Source organism: Euprymna scolopes, chromosome 29, assembly GCF_053919585.1.
Source record: "Euprymna scolopes isolate OS-2025 chromosome 29, ASM5391958v1, whole genome shotgun sequence".
Taxonomy (NCBI): domain Eukaryota; kingdom Metazoa; phylum Mollusca; class Cephalopoda; order Sepiida; family Sepiolidae; genus Euprymna; species Euprymna scolopes.
Genome location: NC_136510.1, coordinates 48151982 through 48177646, shown reverse-complemented (window position 1 = coordinate 48177646; position 25665 = coordinate 48151982). Strand labels below are relative to the sequence as shown.

General features: G+C 34.1%; 1 protein-coding gene across 2 annotated transcripts in view; it reads right to left on the bottom strand.

Moving 5' to 3' along the window:
- Window positions 1-25665, bottom strand: part of LOC145252636 (lactadherin-like) — a 164643-nt gene that overhangs the window by 42127 nt on the left and 96851 nt on the right. For both annotated transcript variants that reach the window (XM_080112368.1, XM_080112369.1), the window contains exons 2-3: window positions 17103-17308; window positions 14633-14755 (exon numbers count right to left, since the gene is read on the bottom strand). In XM_080112368.1, coding sequence (XP_079968494.1) covers window positions 14633-14755; window positions 17103-17308 — 329 coding nt within the window. The remainder of the gene's footprint in view (window positions 1-14632; window positions 14756-17102; window positions 17309-25665) is intronic.

The window sequence follows — 25665 nt, the reverse complement described above, 5'->3', positions numbered from 1 at the left end:
ATTTTTTCCCGTCGGATTTTGACCTTAATAGGATTAAAAATAAAGATATTTCATGCAAATATAATATGCACAAACGGCAGAACAATATCTGAGGGTTGTTATAGGCTTATTATTTCTCAAATTCCTCGATAATCTTAGATTTCTATAGTTTTTCTGCTGAGAAGTCACGGCCAAAATCGGTTAAGATCAATAGAAGTGGTAAAATATTTTCTCTCTAATAAATTCCTCCTCCCCCTGCCACCACTTAGCACCGTTTGGGGATCGTTCACAAGGAACAGTTGAGAAGAGAACACCGGTTTGGCTTCGTAGTTCTTTCATGTGAAGTTATTTAAAATCACTAAACTAAGCTGCAGTGCTCTGTGGCGTAGTGGTTAGCGTGCTGGACAATTCACATTATATTTTCACGTTCGCGCCGACCTACCGTAGTCGTTTTTTTTTTTTTTTTTTTTTTTTTCCTAAACAACTGGAATGGACTTTTCTTGGTGGCCGAACTGTTAACGTTACAGATGTTTTTTTTTGTTTTTTTTTCACACTTTATTTTCCTACTTTTACTCATGACTCCGGGTTTGATACTTCCTACTTACCTACCATAACATTTTTTAATACTCCCCCCCTGTCCCGGAAACAAACACTCGGGCAACGCCGGGTATCCCCGCTAGTATATATATATATATATATATATATATATATATATATATATATATATATATATATATATATATTATTCCCACCTTGCATTTAGGTAAAAATGCATTTACATATAAATAATTAAATTCATTAAAAAGTATCCCGAACAAAAACAAAGAAATAACATCTACATAAAAATCGCGAATCCAGCAGTCGCACGAGATGGAACAGTGGTAGAGGTTCATGCTTCTTTCCATAGGGTCCCGATTTCGGATCTCGCTAGATTCAGCCACTCTGATAAGTCGTAAGCCATGAAACACGTGTCAGTGGGTAATTATATTTTTATAACAATATATATATATATATATATGTATAATATTTTAATATTCAACCGAAAAAGGCAAATCGTTTAAGGAAAGGAAAATTCTGAAAAAAAAAAAAAAACTCCACCTAATATAAGAAATGGTAAGTCACACTAGACCGCGAAGCCTTGAAATGGCACATAGGACCCTAAAACGAATTTTTAGTCTAATATGTCTTGCACTGTCTTTCAAGCATAAGTTCCTATCGAATCGTCGTAGAGTTGTACCATTGTGTTGTTTTATAATGTTCATTCAACAAACGTACTGCACATGTACCCACTAAACGAAAATATCCCTACTAGCTGCTACATTCCACTCTTCACTGTAGAGATCCTTAGACATAACCGAAATATTTGTACATTTATAGATTCTTTTCTCACATCGCTTGCTTCCTGTTTCCCCGACAAGACTCACACACATGAATTTAAATGCAATATGAACACACATCTTGCTGTCCAACTCTCCACTGGACCCTATAAATCTTTCGTAAGATAAGCCGTTGTATTTACAAAGGTTCTGAGCTCGAACGTCAGCCTAAGTATAAATATTTTTACTTTTAATTTTTTCGCAAAATTAACTGAAACCTCCTTGACATAAATATCTCGATTAATCAGAAACAATATTAAGCAGATTATTTAGCTTAATTTTCACTATGCTCCTTGTTTATTTTCTGCGCTGTGTACTAAATTAACTCTTTGTTGAATAGTATTAATAAAGAAGAAAATCGAATGGCAACAAAAAAAGCGTGATACATAATATGCTATGGAAAATAAATGGTATTAACTATATAACAAGTTCACAGTATTCAATGCTCGACGCAATTCCGAAGAGATTTTGGATATACTACGAATAAAAATGTAAATATAAGATTCATCACACATTATAAAAGCAGAAGTTAATTTTCTATGTTCAGCTTTCTCCATGTAGCTCGTGAATCAAGCAGTCAAAGACGACACCCGCACTACGTCGTCTTTCTTTCAGAAACGTAGGATCGAATTCCAAACGAGTCTCAGTTTTCACTTTGGGATTTTCTTTGTTTATTCTCGACATCATGGACTAAGTTAACCATTAATTTAATGGTATTACCTACGAATTTTAAAATAGTGGTGGTTTTTGAGAAATTCCATTTATTTTGTTGTTGCTGTAGTATAAACAATATATATATATATATATATATATATATATATATATATACTGGGCAACACCGGATCTACTTGCTAGTTAAAAATAAAACACAACGCATGACTTGTGGCGTCATTGGTTGCATGACAACAAGAAATAGAAATAAAAAAAAAACAGGTTTAGCAAAAATGTATGAAAAACATAAGCAGTAGAAAATTATTCGCTTGGAAACCATTTTACGTTTAAGTTATAAAAAAATTAAGCCTTCTTAAAAGACATAATACCACCCAGCTTAAAGCAGCTAAGATCAAAACGACACCACTTAAATGTTGATTTTTTTGTTGGTATATAAAAAAACTGTTCAAAATATAACAAAGTAGAAGCATTTCTTAAATGACGGATTTTATTTATAAATACAAAAGAATAAAAACGTTAAGTCTGCGTTTAGTGGACGAGGACTTTTTTTTACCCCCCCCCCACTTTCACTTTCTCACAGAACAGACGTTGCGAGTCTGCCTCTGCTCTATCGTTACTTTTATGGTAGGTGCTCGGCCGAGCTCCAATCTATGCCACCTCTTATAAAATGTTCGCAACAGATACTCATCTAGCTACTACAACAACCGCCAACAATTTTTCCTCACTCTCTGCCTGCCTAAAACTAAACAAAAATTCCACGAGCAGAGTTTTTTTTCTCTAGAACTGTCCATCTGTGGAACACAATACCATGAGACTGCTTCGCAGCTGACTATAACATGGCAATTTTAAAATCTAATGTAAATATGTTTCTGTTGAGGCGTCTTATTAAATAACCCAGCAATATTGTCTCATCATCTACCTAATAATTGTCAACCCTTATCCTAGAGTGACCTTCCAAATAAAAAAAAAAAAAATGTTAAAAATAGTTTTGTGTTGCGAAGGTACATTGCCGAGGTTACTGTGAATTAGGAGTAATAACAACGGAGACATCCTAAGTGCAGCGATATTATTGTTTACATTACATTTATATTTCTGCGTGTTAGTATAGTCAGGGAAACAAGGAGTGTGAAGAGAATTCCAAAGACTGGTCCATCTAAGGAAAGACACTATCATAGCAATAAGCCTTCGGGCATCTAAGGACCTCCAGAATGAAGAGGTGGAATTTTGCCGATTTTCTGATTGATCAAGATATTTACGTCAAGGAGGGCATTAATGTCGCAAGTTCATCGGCGCACATGAATGCAGCATTGCGGTGATGGGGTTAGGGCTTGGTTGACAGAGTGAGACTTATTGGATCAGATACTCCTTTTCTGGATTCTGTCTAGATAGAGAGTCCAGTTATTGGCACACCAACCCAGATGTGGCAGCAGTACTTCATGCACGGGCGAATTGTGATTTAATAGAGATATAGGATACTGGCAGAGTTGAGAAATTTCTATCACGATAGCGGGAGCCTACATTCTGTGCGTTAGCCTCGAAACGCTAGAACATATTTTCCACAATAGGTTATTGGTTTCGTTCGTTTATCTTATGTCATATTGGAGTATTTACTACGGATCCCTTCGTTATCAGTTTTCCAACTCAATCACTGAATATCGTCGATAATGCGAAAGACCTTAGTACAGATGTACACAACTCATTCAAACAAGCGCGCTATTGTATTGAGATAGCGAACAGTGCCCGACAGGTTCTTTACCTGATCCGGAGATAAAGACAGAGGCTACTCGAGAGTAAAGATTGATGAGCTAATGAACAACACTTTTAAAGGATATGTTCATCAAGGTTTCGTCTCTATTCCAAGACTTTCTCAAGATTGAGAAAGACTTGTAATAAAGATGAATAAAGACGATGGGTCAAATAGTCAGTTATTTATGTGAATGGCACGATAAGCATTTGTTAATATTAAATTCGAAAACCGTCATGTAGTAGTCAGCTGGGAAGTAGTCAAGTTGTATTGTATTCTATAGATAGGACGTTTCTGGTAAGACACTTTGTTCATGGAAGTTTCGTTTACACACAGAGGAATATCGGAAAATAACAGTAAATTTACGGACTTTTTCTTGTGACTGCATTACGAAATGAAGTAAGCGATTAGAGCTCAGTCGAGTACCTACCCGTTAAGTAAGTTTTCTTTCTGGCCATAAAGAATATTTTTTATAAATTTCTGCTCTCTGGAGTGATTAAGTATTTTAATTACCATAACGAAATATTTTCTTTGGTGTTTCTGATTTATTATGTTCACTTGAAATTAGATATTCATGTTGGATACTTTTTGGCTACACACGAAAGCACATCATGAAAAAGAAATTATTTTCGTTCCACACATTCTAAGCTTGATCGAAAAATTACAAATAATCTACGGTCACTGAACAATTTTGTAACAGGTTATATATATATATACACACACACACACACACACATATATATATATATACACATATATATATACATATACACACATATATACACACACATATATATACATATACACACATATATATAAACACACATATATATATACATATACACACATATATATACACACATTATATATATATATATATATATATGTGTGTGTGTGTGTGTGTGTGTGGTGGGGTACAGGATCCACACACTGATTCACGTTATCATGGCTTATCCCAAGCAAGGGTTCAAACATTTCAACTAATTGATAGTCGATAACTCATGCATTATATATATATATATATATATATATATATATATATATATATATATATATATATATATATATATATATATATATATAATTTACTAATGTAAGTATATAATGCAATAGTTTTATTCATATAAAACATTGACTAAATATCATGACATAAAGCTTTTGTAAACCCGCCATCATAAAACAAAAGTAATGATAAAAATAATAAATATTTGCTATCTACCTCAAATTGTACATTAAATCTACAAAAAAAAAAAAGCAAATATATTCACCGCACGTGCTTCATTAAAAAAAGGATGTTATTTAACAAACGGTATCCGAATTTGATTCATTTTTGACTCTTAAGATTTGCTTGCTTTCTATCGGTGCATCCTATTATCATCAGGAGCGATTGTTGCTGTCATCTTTTTCTTTTTCTTTCCCGATAGAAAGTTCTTAGGAATATGTCTGAACAATAACTTTTGGGCGCCATTTTATACAATATGCCAGCCAAAATAAAAAGACCGCTCGGCGAATGGAAAAGATATCCAGAAAACTCGGAAAAAAAAGAATAACTGTCGTGTTCAATCAGACGTAATTGAATATATATATATATATATATATATATATATATATATATATATATATATATATATATACTAGGTGCATTTTTTAATAAGTTGCACAACTATTTTCGTATGGACACTTTTATTGATAGTACACATGAACAATATTGAAGATCAGTTTTATTTTCTCATTTTATGATAATAAGACCTAATAATTTACCTACGAGGTGCTTTAAATAAGTTTCCAGACTTTTTTGTATGGATATTTTATTGAAAGTACACACAGTAAATTCTAGTTCTCTTCGAAGTAATCTCCTCCAGCTGCAATGCACTTGTTATACCGTTACAACAACTTCTGGAAGATCCCATGGAAGTCCCCTTGTGTGAGCGTGTCAATGACCCTTGTTGCAGCCTCTTTCACCTCCGCTTAACGATAGCCTTTAAGGATTTTCTTGAGCTTAGGTATTAATCAAAAGTCACAGGAAGCTAGGTCTGGACTAAAGGGAGGTTGAAGAACTGTCTTGATGTCCATTTTGGTCAAATAGTCAAATAGTGGTCAAATAGTCAAATAGTGACAAGAATGGAGCTGTAGACTGCTGTGTTCGCGGAAATCTTCCGCATTTTCAGTTCATCACGAATAATTATGTGTATAGTTCTAACACTGACATAAAACTGAACTTATTGTCTTTTTAGACACACGGCAGTCCTTATCCATGAAATTCTCTATTTGACCAGTTAACTCTAGTTTTCTTACTTCCTTACTCCCCCCCACACATCTTATCTCTTACACACTCTCTGCCTTCTTTGAATCTTTTATGTCACTCAAAAACTGATGCTCAATTTATGCAAGATGGCCCAAAAGCAGTCTGAAGCATTTCATACGTTTCTTTGGCATTTTTCTAAGTGTTAAAAAGAATTTTATTGCATATCGTTCTTCTAAAGTGTCTGCAAGTCCAGATTGCATTTCTGAAATTCACCAGCTGTGACAATCAGTAGGGTGCTGTTCATTTGAATCTTAAAGCATAAACATTGGTCAGTCATCTAAGATGTAGAGCAACAACATACTAAAATTTCAAAAAGTCTACAGCCTGTACAAAAGATGTCTGGAAACTTATTGAAGGCTCCTCATATATATATATATATATATATATATATATATATATATATATATATATATATATATATATATATATAACTACTTAATTTACTCACATAAAATTAATATACGAAAGTATAGATTTATGCGTAAACTTTAAGTATTTACTTCAAAAGTGCGCAATACGTAGGTAGAGCCAGTTAGTAAGTAAGCCTGAAGAATCCTAGGGTGGATGAAACGCGGACCATTCAGTGTAGCTTAATCGTCATATACATTTTATAACTTACTATATATATATATATATATATATATATATATATATATATATATATATATATATATATATATATATATATATATATACGGTAAAATCCCAGGATACGGCATTAAAAATTAGTAACAAAATACAGTACAGTATATTATACACATGTATATAATCAAATAACAGTGTAAATAACACCGTAAGGCGGGGCAAATACCTTAACAAGAACTGGAAAAACATCTTATTCTACATTGTAACCTGAAAAAACCGTATTCTCGGGCCACCATATCCCGGGGTCCTACTATATATATATATATATATATATATCCGGCGATTTTCATGTAGTAACTTGGATTTGTTTAAGTATGTTTTGAATATTGTTCTAGAAACATTATATATATATATATATATATATATATATATATATATATATATATATATATATATATATATATATATATATTCAAAACACTTAAACAAATTTAAGTTACCGCATGAAGATAGCTGGATTTGTTTCTATGAGAATTGATTTAAACAATAGAAAATAATTGTTTTCATATTATCACACGCAATTATACACGAAAAACGTAAAAATAAAAACTAAACTTGTTTATATGTTCATCGACGTTTCGGTTTTGTTCCAAGACTTTTTCAAGATTGACAAAGATTTGGAATAAATTAGAATAAAGACAAAACATCGATGAACATAAAACAATTATTGTTTTTATCCTTCTATACATTACGTTTGATTATTACGTCCACATATACACACACACATTTTTTTTTTAGGAAGTGCGCATAAACTAGTGTTTGTGCCGCTTACACGAAAGAAGGTTGCTGTGTCATTGGGGTTTTAACTTCAGGTCAGAACCATCCGCCATCAAGTGATACGATATTGTCATAATAATAAGAGTATCGCATCACCTGACGGCGACTTATTGCCCGCAGTTGGGAGGAGGGAGATCAAGCAGCTTTTTGTCCCTGCCAGCAGGTGTGCATGGGCGGACGCCATCAGTGATCTGAACTAGACTTTCTCCTAAATAGTGGTGAGGTAGTCGTTAAGCAGTGAATATTTTGTAGTTTTTATGTGGATGAAACGTAATAAATATAGTTGATTCTTTGCCTCCTGTCGGCTGATTTCGACTTTTGACGAAAAAAAAAAACAAAAAAAAAAAAAACAAAAAGAAAAAAAAGCGAAAAAAAAAAACGAATCTGTTCATTTCGGCTCTGAAAACGAACGTATTATAACATTCTTTTTTTGTTTTGCATAACTATAAATATTTTATATGTACATATGGAAGTTACATAGCATAATGGCTATACGCACGGTATTTTAGATTTGTGTGTCGTGTTCGAGTTCTGTCGGCGTTATTGTATAATTTTAACTATTACCTTTAAGAAAGGTATGAACCTATATAACCTCCATCTAACTACGGATCAAGCAATATAGCATACTAAACTTCAACCTTAGTTGTGCAACTAGTTAAAGAGAAGAACTCCGGAATAATATCGACATTTCTTTTCTTATTCTGATATAATTTCTGTCGTCTTAGACTTCTTTGTGCCGTTAGACTTAAGCAATGTCGGTTGAAATTGTGAAACCCTCGTGTAGGCACACTGAAAAAGGATATTTATTATCTCTCAGGGTTGAATGAAGACCACACACACACATATATATTAACATGACAATATTGAATGTACACAGTTTTTTAAAATTAAAGTTCAGCGCTATTTTTATATTCCAATCTCTCACAATATATATTTCTCTCTCTCTCTCTCTCTCTCTCTCTCTCTCTCTCTCTCTCTATATATATATATATATATATATATATATATATATATATGTATATATATATATATGTATATATATATATATATATATATATATATATATATATATATATAGGCATTTTTTATTTGTATAAAGCCCCGAAGATAGTGTAACATAGCGCGAATATGCGCACGTAAATGCCTAATATATATTCGATATTTCGAGTTAAAACTCCTACTTGTGAGACATTGACTTGGGGTTATTAGCTGGTTGGATGACCGCGTCCCTTGTTGAGACGAAGTAGGTTCATTTCACAGTCAGATTTCGGCGCGGTTTGCTTGATCTGTGTTGGTTAATAGAAATTCTTGTGTGCAGGGCGTTTGCTTAGTTGGTAGAGTGCTTGTCTTGCATGCAAGAGGCTCGGGTTTCGAATCCTGAATTCGGATGTGTCTAACTGATGAGCCCAAATGAGGGCGAAACTCGAGTCTTAGACTTCCGGTTCTTTGACTGTCATGGCTCTTGTGGGCTGCGACGTTGTTTGGCTGTGGAATTTATTATATATATATATATATATTATATATATGTGTGTGTGTGTGTGTGTGTGTGTTTCGTTGAAAAGAAGGGATAATTCCTGTTTGTTTTTCTAGCGATCCATTTTTTCATACGTTCTTTTCGAGTGTAAAAAACATTCGACATCACGCGTCTGAAGACGACTCATAGGGGTTGAAAATGTTCGCAGCTATGGCGAATTTGTTTTTACATATTACACACACACACACACACACACACACACGTATATATATATATATATATATATATATATATATCTGAGTTTTTGATGAGTTGTTTGGTCAATCTATACCATTCAACAAAACACGAGTACGACATTACATACACCCAATAAAATATGAATTTTATATAAATATACTAGTGGTTTGGAATTGTTTTGTAACGATGTATGTGCTCTGAAAGTGCAAATTCATTTTTATTGAGCTTAAATAAATGTGGCATTTTAAAAATAACACTGACTATATATCTTAAAAGTATATATCTTCTAGTAATAAGACACACACATATATAGGTTTGAATCTTACGACTGGCAGCAATTATCATTTCCTACACTGACGAAAACATAAGTTTGAAATACATGTATGTAAGTTTAAAAATTGTTAATATTAAAAAATATTATCGTTTATATATATCATGCAAACACTGTAGTATTTGAATATATGGTTAAGTGGCAGGTTTAGTAATTTAAAACTGCTTTAATGCTTCACCGCTCACTCATTTTTCGACCACATTTCAAATAATCATTAGTTTATAGATTACCTTCTCAGCTATATTGTAAAAAAACAACAAAAAAAATTCAATTTTCGTTCAGTAAAACAAAATTTATGATGAATTTAGTGGTGTTCAAAATTGTAAAAATTCGTAAGGAGCTGAGCGACGTTTTTTATGACTGGTTTCCATAGCAACCACGTCGCTTCAGCGACTACTATTGCTACCAATTCACCGCTCTCGCAAAAAAAGGAGTAACAAGTGCAACAGAGAGAATGAAAGAATGAAAGGGAGATAATTGGGGGGATTTTATTAAAAGCAAACGAGTGCTGTACATTGTTACTACATATGTGTATGTTATGTTTATGGGGACAAAAAATAAGACAGAAATTAAACAAATAACAAGTGAATTTACTAGAAGCCTGAAAAAAATCATGGATTACAATAGAAAAATGCGAGCGTGAAAAGTAATATGATTAAACTTAAACATGGAAAAGTAATAGACTAGCTGTTAAAACTGGGAAAGAAAAAGACAAGATATTCTAGTAAAAAATATAATAAATTTAAAACTTAAAATATTGCAGCATTAAGACTATTTTAAAAAATTCAATTTAACATTGTATAATGAAACGCGGAATATTCTGTGTAGCTTAATTGCCATATATATTTTTATAACTTTATATATATATATATATATATATATATATATATATATATATATATATACACTAATAATAGCTGACTTAGAATAGGTTCATAAAATACAGAATGAAAAATAAATTAATACTAGATGGTAGATGCTAAAAGCAAGCGAAAAACATGGCCGTTTTAATAGTGTTCAAGAAATTACGTAGAAAGTAACTTTTAGCTAAAGTTAGACGGTTTAAAGGGTTCAATTGAAAGGCGGCTAAAATAATTATTTAATAATAAATATTTAATTACTATCCACAAAAAAAAAATCACTATTTGGCCGAAGGAAACAAGTCAATGCATTCTTTTCATGATTAGGTCACCGAAAAGTATATTATATTTAAATATTTTAAGAGCGAACTTTTATTAATCAATTTTACAGCTTAAAAAAAAGACAAAAAACGTATATAGGGATTAAATAAGCTAAATAGGAAATACTGTACTTACCATAAGGATGATACCGTTTGCAGGATTAAGAAGTACAAAATAACTGCTCTTAACATTGCTTGAAAACAACATTATGACCGTGTTACAAGACAAGTTACTTGACATGCTATTGATATTAAATAATTTGGGAAAACATTGGTTTCTATGTTTTAATATAATTGTCTGTTTGGAGCCGGACAAACGTAGAAAAATGTAGATTTTTATTAATTTCGTAGGCAGGTGGAGCTGTTTAACAAATTCCTCTAATCTATTAAAGTTTCATATAAATATGAAGTTACTAAATGTTTTAAAGAATGTGGTTCAAAGATAAAAGATGGGAACTGCTAATCTGAATACAACATCGAATAATCTCAGATTATCTATTAAGCTTCGAGAAACCGACTGACTTAATTTTATGCATGCACATATGTGTGTGGATGGGGGGGGGGTGCAAAATACTGTCCCGAATGGAGGAGGCTAGTTAGAGAAGGATCTGAAATTTTTGCGAGAGAAACAATTGATCATGCTGAACTTAAGAGAAACTTTTGGAAAGGCAATGTGTCGGTTTTGCCCATCGAATTGAACAGTTGGAAATGTGAGGCTTGTCATCGTGTACTCCTCTCAAAAGCGATTAACATTAACCACAAAACACATGCCATGAGCAGAGGAATCAAAAAGATCGGAGGCGGAAATGAGACAAGTTTCAACACACAACTTTGTCATATGTGTGGCAAAACGCAAGTCAGATGCTGGCCTGAAAAGTAATCTTCGGGCCTACGGATTTGGTTTGGGTGTTGCTGACGATTAACCAGAAAACTATGATGAGGTTGGTAGGGAGTATTGGGATGGCTAACGTCTGTAAAGACGAAGCAATTGCTATATATATATATATATATATATATATATATATATATATATATATATATATATATATATATATATATATATATATATAGCAATTGATTGCTTCGTCTTTACAGACGTTAGCCATCCCAATACTTCCTACCAACCTCATCATATACACACACACACACACACACACACATTATATATATATATATATATATATATATATATATATATATATAAAATCTTTTTTCTGTTTCTCCAATGCATATGATACTGTTAAGTTGGGGTAATTTATGCAGTTGTAATCCTTCTAAACAAATATCTTGCCTATAAGATAGCGTAAAAAGCTGATGAAAGCTTACAAAAGGTGTACCTTTTCCTTTTCTCAATTGTAAACACTGACTCTGGTGCAAATGAAAAGACTGTTTGTTCATTCTTGTCCTTTTCCTATTTCACGATTCGGTGATTGCAAACGACCCACTTACTGTGTCTTCTACATAACAGGGAAAGAAGAGTATCAAAAGTTATTAACAGAAATTAGCCGAAATAAACATTTCCACAGGGACTAAGGGGGTAGGTTACTATAATATAAAGTTAACCCATTGTCGAAGAAATTATACCAGCGTTTTTAGAAGATTCACATGACATTTATCACTTCGACAACATTTAAAGGGTTTCTCTCTGTTTTAATTTTCTTATCAGTTTGTTTTTCCTGGGGATGGGGCATTCTCCCATTAGTTTAGTTACTCTAACCAAGAGATCTTTTAAAGATTTTAACCGTCCCTGTAAGTGCTATTGTTTGTATTTCATTTGCACTTGGTTCACCGGGTATATTCGCCAGATAGTTTTTGAAATTCTTTTTTAATAGCCCGGTTGCTCCTATAATGACTTGTATGATTGATACCTTTTTTTAGGATTCCAGTTTCTTTTCATGTCGTGCATAAGTCCTTGGTATTTTGTTATTTTCCCCCTCTCTGCTTTGATAAGGCCAGCATCATTAGGGGCGCTTACTTCAACTAGGGTTTAAACAGTAAGCATCCTCATCATGCTAATAAAATGAAATTCCAAAACTCCTATGATAAAAAATAAACTGATAAGGTTAAATGCTATCTTTATCTATATACAACATCAACATATGCACTTAAAATTAAACCATTTTTGCTTACTCGAATATATACAACTTAATAGAAATTAGTAAATATGTAATCACGATACGATGAGTATTATGTTTTCTGAAATTAAAACTTAGAACATAACAATCCGCAACAAATAGGAAGCGTCCATTTCTTTTACCAAACTTTGGATTGTATATATAATATATATTGGGTTTTAAACGGACGGTACCGATGACTTATCTCATGTAAACTTTTTAAAAATAAAAATATAAATATTACGCTCTTATTTTGAATTTGTTTTCCTTATAATAGAGCACTAAGCTATAAAAATATATATGGCAATTAAGCCACACAGAATATTTCGCGTTTCATCCACGCTAGGATTCGTCAGACTACTTATATATATATATATATATATATATATATATATATATATATATATATATAGTGCCCCACAAAAGTCTACAATACACATTTGAAACTGTCAGTTAGCTTCCAAATAGTAATGAAACTTTTTATAAACATAGAAAATGTATTAAAACTAAGATAGGAACAGTAGGGAAAATAAAAAATAACAATTTAACACAACTTGTTTTTTATTGGGCAATATTACTTCGTTAAATTAATTGTTTTTTTTACTTTGGGATACCTTTGACCGGAAACCATTGTTTTCGAAAGAAATGAAAGGGTGTCAGGCGATCGGATTATCAGTGTGATGAGGGAGGTTTTATGACGAGAGGGAAGATTTGTTTGGGTCAAAGAATGCAGTGTTCATATATATATATATATATATATATATATATATATATATATATATATATATATATATATACTAGCATTACAGCCTGGTGTTGCCCGGGTGTTTGGAGGTGTATGTTGAGCAAAAGAAAGCGGTCAATTTTTTAAAACTTTGACCCCTATTATGACCCCTTAACATTTATTGTTTTCAGCTCAAATCAAGTTATTAAGTTAGATCCATGTCCAAGGAACCAATATCTAAATTTCAAGTATTTAGACCTAAAATTGGCGGAGGAGTTTGATAGAGTTCTCAAAGATCAAATCGTTAAACTTTGACCCATTAACAGCAAATTTCTGGCCGAAAACGGATTACAAAGATTTTCCCAAATCTCAGTACCCTGTATATTAAATTTCGAGTCTGTAGACTCAGTTATTATGTCGGGAAATGTACACAGACAGACAGACACGTTCACTTATATATATATATATATATATATATATATATATATATATATATATATATATATATATATATATATATATAGGATATGTGCTAGTCTAGCGGCACTGATGAGTTGTGGTTCAACGAAACAGGACTGTATGTCGATGACTTCAAATATATTTTATAAAGCCCCCCCCTCTTTGGGTTGAGCACTGTCGTAAATAATCTCACTCGCTACTTAATTAGGCTGAAAAATGCGAAGCTCGCGGTTTGTTTACAAACAAACGTTTCAGCACTTTACAAGTGGCGGACGGATGTTTATTTAAATAGACATTCGGACAGATTAGTTGCGGGCACCGCTTCCGTGGTCAAGGGGTAGAACTGCCGACTGTCATCACGACGGTTCTAGGTTCGATCCTCGGCTTGGGATAGGTGCTAGTCTAGCGGCACTGATGAGTTGTGATACAACGAAACAGGACTGTATGTCGATGACTACAAATATATTTTATATTATATTATATTATATATATATATATATATATATATATATATATATATATATATATATTCATTCAGTCGCTTCAATCCTTATCGACGCAATTCGACTAATACACAATCATATGCAATATTAAGAAAGTAATGGCTGTACTCACCTTTTGGTTATTGTAATCATCATGTACGTAATGCCATTCGAAGGAGTCCATGCTAAAAGAAACCAAAAAGGATGTGACCCATTCGACACCATCGCCTCGACCTTGCGTCATCACACCAGTTACCTGTGAAACAAGGAATACTTAATTAGAACAAGCTATACTAAGTCAACGTAAATACATTCAATCGCAAAATAAAATGAAAATAATGAAAAACACTGATTTTCTTGGATTGGATCGCAGAAGAAAGAACGATGAGAAAAATAGTGCGAAAACGAACGAGTATGAAATGATATCGAGCATATGCAATTTTCTCCACGAGTTAAACATTATTAGACTTGGTTTATGTTCAAGAGAGCTGCATGCACGTACAAACCTATAGGTTATTAGGGGCTTCCGTAACTGAAAAGCATGCATTTATAATTTTTGTAGGTGAATACACTGCACTAAATGCTTTAACCATCTCCATGTTTCTGTATGTCTGTGGGTTTTCTTGCGAAGCTGAAGAGAAGAATCCACGCCGCGAAGTTAAGGTTTTTTTTCGAAAAGTACTCAAAATTTCCCACAAACAGCACATTACCAATAAGAAAGTGAAATAAAAAGACACATGCAAGCAGTCGGGCCGTGTGATAATCTACAGACCACTGTAAAAATTCGGAAAATTAAGTAATACGGCATTATGTCTCGCAAAGATAATCCTGCAAGGAACTATTCAAGGAGGAAAGAGGGACGGATAAAGAAAAAATTGGAAGAAAAACATTAAAAAAGTGGTTAACCTAGTAGAAACCCTAGACATTACTCAGAAGTCTACGCCATAAACTTATTAAAGACCAACATCATGACCAATAATACCATGGTCATCAGCAAGAGCACAAATGTCAAAGGTGAGAAACTGGAAGCCATAAACAGCTTATGATGAATGATAGATTCACTCTTGAAGTCCTTGCAAGAATTGCGCAGACAATTGTAGCACTGACAAAACTAAGGCCCATATCGAATGAGAGCGACACCAGTCAGCTCGAAAACCAAACTGATGCGATCTCTGATGATCTCTATATTTCTGTATGCGTGTGGATAGTGAATCCTAGCTGCAGACATTGATAGAAGAATAAAAGATCTAGAGATAAGATGCTTCTAAATGATCCTCAATATCTCATACAGGGACCACATTACTAACGAGGAAATGAAGGGCAGACTCGTTCAAGCATTCGGGCCATATGAAGAAAATCAAGTGGTACATGCATTTTACGTGCGAGGGTGCACACTTGTATAAACACGTCTGCATGTAAGTGTATTTTGTGTTGTTATTGGGATTTGTTTAATGCGGGAGTAAATTTTATTATGAAATTTTTTTCTTGTGTTAGTAAGTAAAAGTAATTGTTGGTTTGAAAAATGGGCATGATCCTAAATTTGACTCCACTGCATGTATGCATTTGTTGTGAAGCATGCAAATGTCTATTTTCTGCGACTTTAATGTTGGATCGATGCAAGTGTGCTGAGGGTTTTAGTGGCGTTTATGTAGTATTTCTCGCATGTTGCACATTTTATTACATATTTTTGGAGGTGCAGATAATCCTACAAGAGACTGCACAAGGAACAAGAAGAAATGGCAGAAAAATAAGAGGTGCGAGGACAATGTAAGTAAGTGGTTTGAGCTGGCGTTGAAGAACCACGCAGAGGAAGGTAGAAGATCGGGTGTTGTAAATAGATTGTAACCAGATCATTCTTGGCATCTTAACGGTCATCTAAATGATGATGAGGTTAATATAAAGTACTGTTGACACTGTTAATCGGAAAAATAGGAACTTTTTTCGGTACTTTAAACTTAATTTTACATTGCTGATAGTAATGACAAAAGGATATTTGATTTTTTAAAACTAAACTAAAAAATTATAATAGCGAATTTAGATAAAATAGTACCGGGAAATAAATAATAAAAATAGCATCGGTAATAATGGAAAAAATGGCACAAATGAAAAATGGCTCATGAAAATATCACAATGAGTTTATCAAAATGTTGGATACAATACATAAAGGGAAATTATTAATTTTGTCAAATTAATAAAAATATATCTACAACTATTTTTCTCATGGAAATCGCCACAGACAAGACATTAGGCCACTTATGCAAGAAGCTAGAAAATACTACTTAACGTTCAAAAACTAGCAAACAATAAGTGTTGGATGGATGGATTCCGACCTAGAACACAGCAATATTTCCCCCTTGTCAGAAACATCGCCCATGGAATGTGAAAACTAACAGAATAAATGAAGGAAACTAGGTTTGGAGGCCTAAGACCTAAGATCCACTTTCTACTCTCCTTAAAAGTAAATCAGGAACCTCCCCTTCAAAATAAAAGTGTACTCTTTTGTGTTTAGGCGATTTTAGAATCTGATTCTGAAATTGTATTTGAATCAGGGAAAATATTGGAATCACCCGATCTCTTATATAAAGAAAGATACAAGCACTTACCTTTGCGGCCACTCCAAGATCCACCATCAGCCATTCGGATGGGGATTTGTATTTGGCACACCACCCGTACTTGTTTGGCATATAAACGCGGCCATATTTCTCGTGGCAAAATTTGTCCCATTCTTGTGGGTAACTGTTAGAACTTTTGATTTGGAAATCCTTGATTTCACCCGTGGTCATTCCAAGGGGACCGTTGACAACACACACTGGAAAAAGAAAAAGAAAACAAAATAAAACCAAATATAATGAAATTGCAAGCGACCGAAACATTGACCGAAAAGCTAGGACAGGGAAAACATTCGAAAACATACAAATAATATAATAATAGCAACACCTCACCATTGAAGGCCGGAGAATACAGCGACCAAAATGAAACAGCCACGACGAAGATAACATTCCAAAATATGTGAATAATTTAAAAATCTTGTTTGTATTTTTTATGGAAGTCACCCCAGACAAGGCGTGGAGCCATTTGATATAATGGAATTAACAAGAACAAAATAAAGCGCATCGAAGCACAAAAACTAGGAACTCGAGACTTTTGGAAAATTTACAACAGTGTAGTAAATAATGGGCAATTAACAATTCCCCCACTAACCAACAATCACGAGGTTGTCTCCTAAGCAACCGACAAGGCTAACATGTTTGCGAGTCGGTTTGCCTCAAACTCCACACTGGACCCTTCCAACCACCCCTACCTGACTTTCCTATGCGGACAGACGCCACGCTAGATGATCTGAAAATCACCCCTGCTCAGATGCATGCTATCATAAAAAACCTTGACACTTCAAAAGCATGTGGACCCGATCTTATCCTAGCTGTGCTATTAAAAAAGTGCTCAGCCGAAGTAGCTCCAGTTCTCTCCAAACTTTACAACAAATGCCTTAATAAAGCTTGCTTTCCGGGCTGTTGGAAAACTGCTTCTGTTGTACCAGTATTCAAGAATTCTGGCGAAAGGACTGACCCATCAAATTATCGCCCTATTAGCCTCCTCCCACTTTTTGCCAAAATATTTGAGACTTTAATTAACCATGCTCTAGTCCATCACCTTACAGATGCTAAACTTCTGACTGACAAACAATATGGATTTAGACAAGCCCGTTCCACAGCAGACATCCTAACTGTAATCTTTGAACGTATATACCATTCAAACCAGACAAAGCGGGGGAGGGCAGAGCAGTAGCTGTAGATATATCTAAGGCTTTTGACAGGGTATGGCATGAGGGCCTCTTCAGGAAAATTAGATCATACGATATCACTAGTAGAATACTTAACATAATTAAATCCTTCTCAGATAAGAGAAAAATCCAGGTTGTCCTCGACGGTCATACATCTAAACAATATGATATAAATGCGGGGTTGCCACAGGGTTCTGTCCTTGGACCTCTATTGTTCCTGATATTCATAAATGACCTCCCCGACAAAATTGCCTCTGAGATGGGTATATATGCTGATAACACTACACTCTATGGCAGGCACGACAGGAAGACGAATGAACACATTTCTAAAGAAATGACAGAAACACTAGAGGAAGACCTCCAATCTGTGGTGAAATGGGGACAAAAGTGGTTGGTCGCGTTCAATACTGCCAAGACTAAACTGGTTTCTTTCAATAATTACAAGAAACCCTCTCTACCACCTATAGCAATGGCCAACGACTCTTTATCTGAGAGTACATCTTTTAAACTCCTTGGCCTAACGTTCACAGGAAACATGAGTTGGAACAATTACATTGAAGGCATTGCCAGGGCCGCTGCAAGAAAGGTGGGCTCTCTGTACCGTGCTAGACAACTACTAACACCCGAAAGTATCCTGTACCTCTATAAAGCCACTATTCGCTCATGTATGGAATATTGCTGTCACATCTGCTACTAGTCTCTCGCTCATTGACAAGGTTCAAAAGAGAGTCGCACACCTGATAGGCCCTGAATTAGCATCTAAGCTTCAGCCTCTGTCCCATCGACGAAATATTGCATCCCTCTGCCTTTTCTACAAGTATTTTAGTGGTGAATTCTCTGACGAACTACAATCACTTGTGCCCCCACGACGTGAGCACTCTCGACAAACCTGACAGGCTGCTAAATCCCACCCCACACTGTAGAGATCCCTTGATGTAAAAGATCTTTTTACTCAAATAGTTTCTTCCCTAGAACCGCTAGACTCTGGAATTCCATTCCAGGCCCCTGCTTCCCCAACAGTACTGACGTGCAGAAGTTCAAGTGTAACGTGAACATCTTGCTGCCCAAATCCCTACATAGTACCCAATAGTTGTTGCCCCTGATAGTAGCCCCCTACACCAAAGTGGCAATTTGCCTTGTTTGGGGTGAAAATGTAATAATAAAAAAAATATGATTATTGTAAACATCGTCTTTAACTAATAAATAAATACGAGGAAAATGGTTATCAGGAAGAGAGTTTCATAAACCTGCGGTTCTTGGAAAAGAAGCTACTGGAATTACAAGCTGTATTACAATGAGATGACAAAACAGCGAATTGATAAATTATTGTGTAATTCTCACAACGTTTCAACCGATGTGACCCTCGAGCTTCTTCAGTTGCAACTTGTCAAAATATGTACAGAATAACTAACGAAACACTTTAATTAAGGAGTAGCTTGCTCCCATTCTGTCATTCATAATTATTTGAAAGACCTGCTGAATTATGTTCAAGAAATGATATTTCACTAAAAATGATGGTGTCGGTTGTCGGGAGGGGAAGAACACAGTAATGTGGAATTTTATAGTGAAGCAAGGGTTGCCTAACCACGAAGCTTCTCAAAGTATTTGTGCATTTATTTGTAAAAACCTGCTGAGTAATTTTCCGAAAATGACGTATTTTTTCGAAAAGAAAATTTTGATGTCGGTAGAGGGAGAAAGAAAATAAAATACAGTAATATGGAATTTTATAATGGAGCAAGGGCTGTACAATCACCAACAGTGTCAAAGTATTTATGCATTAATTTGAAAATCCTGCGTAATAAAAGACTAGCAATATCTCTGTGAGAACAAAAAGAGATAATGGTAAAGATCAACAGCCTAAACAGTTTCTTAAAAAATCGAATAAAATTAGTGTTTAGACGATGATATATATATATATATATATATATATATATATATATATATATATATATATATATATATGACTATTTATCTATCTATCTATCTATCTATCTACTATATAAAAGGAACTTTGTCTGTGTGTATGAGGAGGGTGGTGAGTTCGTTCCCTATGAACTCGGAAACGAGAGGCCGATTTTTTAAAATTTCACATGAAGGAACTTGATATATCTGGGAGTGTTCTTATGTAGGTTTTGTATCGGAATGTGTCTAATAAGTATCGAAAATCGATAATCAAAAATATTCGATTAAAGAATGAAGTCCGTTTTTGAACATAGTAAACACTTTTATACAACCTAACATCACAAGTGCATTTGAGAAGTTTTATCACCACACAAGCAGAAAGCCCAGCATATAAATTCAACTATATATTATTTTATAAGACAAGGGGCACGTTCAAAATGAATATTTCTTTTCAGAGCACAACTGAACCATGATACTTGAGTTTTGTACGTTTTATTTTAGTTCAAGTGACTATGTAAAGATAATTTCATAAAATCAACATTTGTGCTTTTATAAGACAGTGGCACGTTCGAAATGAATGTTTCTATTTAAAGCACAATTGAACCATGATACTTGACTTTTGCAATTTAAACTTTAATTAAAGCCATTATTTACGGATAATTTTATAAAATCAACAGTAGATTCTCTGCAATGCAATGTAGACTGTAATGTATTATGGACTAAGTCACTGTTGGGAGGCATATTAAGCTCCCCCCGTACCCTGCAGGGATGGGGGGCTAACTACAGCAAGCAAATATCGATTTGTTGAAAAAAATCGGCGACTTCACCGATTCTTATGGCAATAAAAGTGTGGGGTGGTGGAATATTTATTGATCTTCATTCAATCCCGAACAACATCGGGTCTCCTGCTAGTACACACACACACACACACACACACACACACACACACACACACACACACACACATATATACACATACATATATATACATATATATACACACACATAGACAAACACGCACACACACACACACATGTCAGCCCCTTTAAGAAACTTGTTTCTTATCGTTGAGCACTTTCAGTTGTAATAAAGTCGGTCAACTTAGCTAATACGCGCAGATCGTCATATAATGATAAAATCACTTGACTCGAATATATATGGAAGATTGAATCAGATGCCACGTATTTTCTGGAGTAATAGAATTATCCAAACATTTTCCCAGCAATCTTAACAACAGATTGGGTACAAGTTTTCCATTTTAAATCTGGAGTGATGGGAAGTCCTGGAAGCTTATCAAAACAAGGGTCTATTCAAAGAGAGAGACATTTATTTAAAGTGGAGGAAAACAAAGATAGTGGTTAAAAGAGAGTAGTTGGGTTTAAACACGCCACTTTTCCTCCATTGCACCTCAAAAAGAGAATCAGTAAAGTCTTGATCACAAATGATCTTCGAAGTGTTGCCATAGACACATGTGCTGTTGAAATCAATGTGAAACGACTCAGAGGGAAAAAACCAGGAAGAGAATAGAACCATGAAACACGCCAGCGTTGATACTTTGTGCTTCGGATTTCTGCTCATCAACAGCTACTTTCGTAGATTGATCAGAGGTGGCTCGGGCGTTAAGCTGGTTAATAGCTGTGAACATAACAACCAAGACGAATATAAAATTACAACTCTTCAATGTCGTCGCTGATTAATTTATTTTCAATTAGAGTCGGTAACCATAAACAAAATATGAAAACGATTTAGTCGTATTATTTTCACGACACTACGCGTTATTATTAGCCCATTTGGGCAATTGAATTAATTGAAGTGTCCGCTGTGACCTTCACCTCATTTGCATCAAAATAAATACACACACCGTTCTTGTAAACAAGAATTCTCGCTATTCAGATAAGACGAGTTTATTTTTCTTACATCATATAGAAGTCGGGACATGCCCGCCCCACCCCCTTTATCATGCCGTTTGTGTTTAGAAAAATTATTCTGTTTTAATAATGTTTAAGGAGAGAAGAAACTGGACCTTTCGACAACCTCGAACCACTCGCTTCTCTATTTTTTTTTTTTTACTCCTCGCTTTCCAGGAGAGATGTTTCTGACAAAGGAGAACGAATTGCTGTTTTCTAGATCGAAATCTACCCATGTCACACTTATCATTTGCTAGTTTTTGATATTGAAGTGTTTTTAAGCTCCTTATATTCACCGTAAACAAGAATTATTGCCACTTGGATGTAAGAAGCGACTGTGATCAACAGACCAGCAAGCTGTTTGTCCACATAATATTTAAATAATATTTGAATCTATGCATATTGCTTCGTTCGAGTAAACAGGAAGCAAGAGGGTATTCCAAAGGCAAACGGTCCGAGGAAAGGAGTTAAAGTAAAAAAAAATCTTCCGGTATTTAAGGACATCAGCAGAGAAGAGGTGTGATTTTGCTGCTAGTCATGTGGGTCGTTCGGAGGCAATACAAATGCAGTAAGGTCATCGGAGAACATTCCTGTGAAATACTAACAAGCACAGGGATGCAACACTGATTCGATGCGACAGGGGTCGGAGCTTGAGAGACAATATAGCACCTATTATGTTAGAAATTCTTTTTGTCCAAGAGGTGAAGGTTAGTAGATAATGCACTAACCGAGATGCGGAAACAAAGGTTTCTGATTTGTTTTTTGCCTGTAGTTCTGGATCGTCTAATGTACAGGAGATTGTTTAATTTTTTCTTTATCTACGTATAAATTTGTATAAAAGTGCAGAGTATATCTCGAGTATGTTGGGGCGTGCAATCATGGCTATAACAAACAGTATTGGTAACTGAGTTTCCCTATAGGATGCCCCTCTGTCATTTTTACCTCTGTTTCGTGTTGTCCTCCAGCTTTCAGATTCAGTCGCCATGTTTTCATTGTTGCCTCCATAAAATTGCTAATATTGTCAGGTATTATTTAATGGAAATCGTTCTAGACAAGACATGAAGCCACTTGATGTTATGAGCTAGAAACCATTATTTCAAGGTTAAAAACTACCCCAAAATATGTGCTATATGAGTAGATTCCGATATCTTTGCCACAAGCATCGTTCATGGAATTTGAGAATTAAGGATAAAATAAGGAAAGCGAGAGTTACAAGGCCGAAAAGAGTAAAACTAATGTCAATTCTCTTGCACATCCTTACACGGTCCATTATTCAATGCTTGCGAAATTATGCTGTATTAAATTTTTGTAGTCGGTCCATAGCATGACTATACTATTTTGGAGGTTTTATTTTCTCTGAAGATCGTTTGACTAACACACGCACACACACACACACACAAACACACACACACACACACACACACACACACACACACACACACACACACACACACACACACACACACACACATATATATAAGAATAACCATATAGCTACATTCCAATATCCAAATATTTATTTTTCTTACCAAAAAGCTCCTTCAGCATATTAAAGATTCAGTACATTTTTTATGGATCCGTTTCATTATGAAGAAACAATTGTTATTATTATGTCAATATCGAATGCATAAGCTCCTAAAAAAATAGAATTATTTATCTTAGAAAGAAAAATCCATGACAATATATATATATATATATGTGTGTGTGTGTGTGTGTGTGTGTGTGTGTGTATATATATAATAGGTAGGTAGGTAAATAGATAGATAGATATGGGCCCGCGGCGATGACATCGTGGAAACTTCTTAATCTCTCTGCACAGTGCATTGTTCATGATAATGTTTCTTTTCAAAATAATTCATGGATTTAAAGTTCAAAAATATTCTTAAAATATCGCTTCTGTAAAAATAATTACCATTGTCAGTTAAAATTTTTCCTAAGTAAAATAAACGTTACTTATTCAAAATTTTAACAATCTATATATTTTTGAAAAAGAAAGCATTTTTTCTTATTACAGTAAAAATAGTTTTTTTAGATGAATATTACATTTTAAAATTCATACACTTAAAAATTGTAACGCATAGATGTGAATTTAAACATGAAAATAAAAATGCAAAATGTAAAGTTTTAAACTAGATAAGTCGAAGATACGATAGAATACGACTTTGGAACAATTCACTTTAAAAAGTTTAAAGTCGTATTTTTCTTTATGTTGTATACACAAATTAATGATTAGTAGTAACGCGATTTATATTTCCCGTCTACAATATTCAACGTTTAGTTGTGAATCGAATCAAAATTGCTTAGCAACTAAGAGTTTTAGCTTTAGTGAAAAGCATCCTAATTGGTTGGATACGTTTTTATTATATTTAAATGCTTTTCGGAAGTAATATGCACACAAGAACTTTGATAAAATTTCTATTAACTTTTTAGGCTTTAACTTGCTGGCATTTCTTACGATCAGATCAAATATTAACCTCGACTAAATATTACTTCTGGTTATTTTGTCGCATTTTTTTAAAAAGAGATACAAAAGTATCCCGATCTCTCTAATCTTTCTCTTATCGACCAGCTGAAACCACAAGAAAAAATGCAAATCTTTTTTTTTTTCAACAAGATGGCGCTACATGTCACACGTCTCACAGATCAATGACACGACTTCCTGACATGTTTCCGGAAGAGAGAATAATAAGCAAAGGGTCATCACCACCACGTTCGCCGGACTTGTCATCATGTGATTTTTATCTTTGGCGGACTTTAAAACAAAACAGTTATGCAAATAATCTTCACAATCTAGACTAACATCGTTATCAGGCGAATCATCAGAGAAGATCTACAGGCAGTATCTGCAAACGTTGTTAAACGTGTACAGAAATGAATAGATGTCAACGGGGAGCACTTCCAACATCTTTTATAGCACTACAGGTAATTTAAACAATAAAAGAACGTTCCTCCTCTCTAGTACATTTTCTGTGCTTCTTTAAATTGGGCTACCCTATAGATTAATGCTTTAGAAATTACAAATCGTAAAAATTGCCCTGCGAACTCTGAACTATTTTTCTTTTTCAAATAGGTTTGATATAAGTTAAAATAGGTACTCCATGTTAGAACATCGTTAAACTCGTTGCAAGTGTAGAGCTGAGAAATATGCAATAGTGATTTATTAAACGCATTACCTCTGGTGATTATAGAAAACGATCCCACAAACGTGTAAAGCTAGAACATTGGATGAGAGACTAAACTAGACTACAATTGGCCGTGTGAAGCTCATTTCCGAATATGGAGAAGAGAATAAACAATGAAAGCTCATATGAACGTATGACGCAACCAACCAGCCGGTAATTACTGTTGAAATGAGTTAATGAATTAATATTCCACCTTGTTCATAGTCATCTATTCAACCAAATGCAGATACCGACTACAAAGATGAAATCTAAGATAGCGACACGGTAGACTAAGATGGTCACGATGGAATAAAATAACAGCATTATAAAAACATTAAAGTGTGTTTTTATGAGATATCCACATAATAGACATTGTAATTAAGCAAAGTAAAATAAAATGAGACATTTGCTAAGC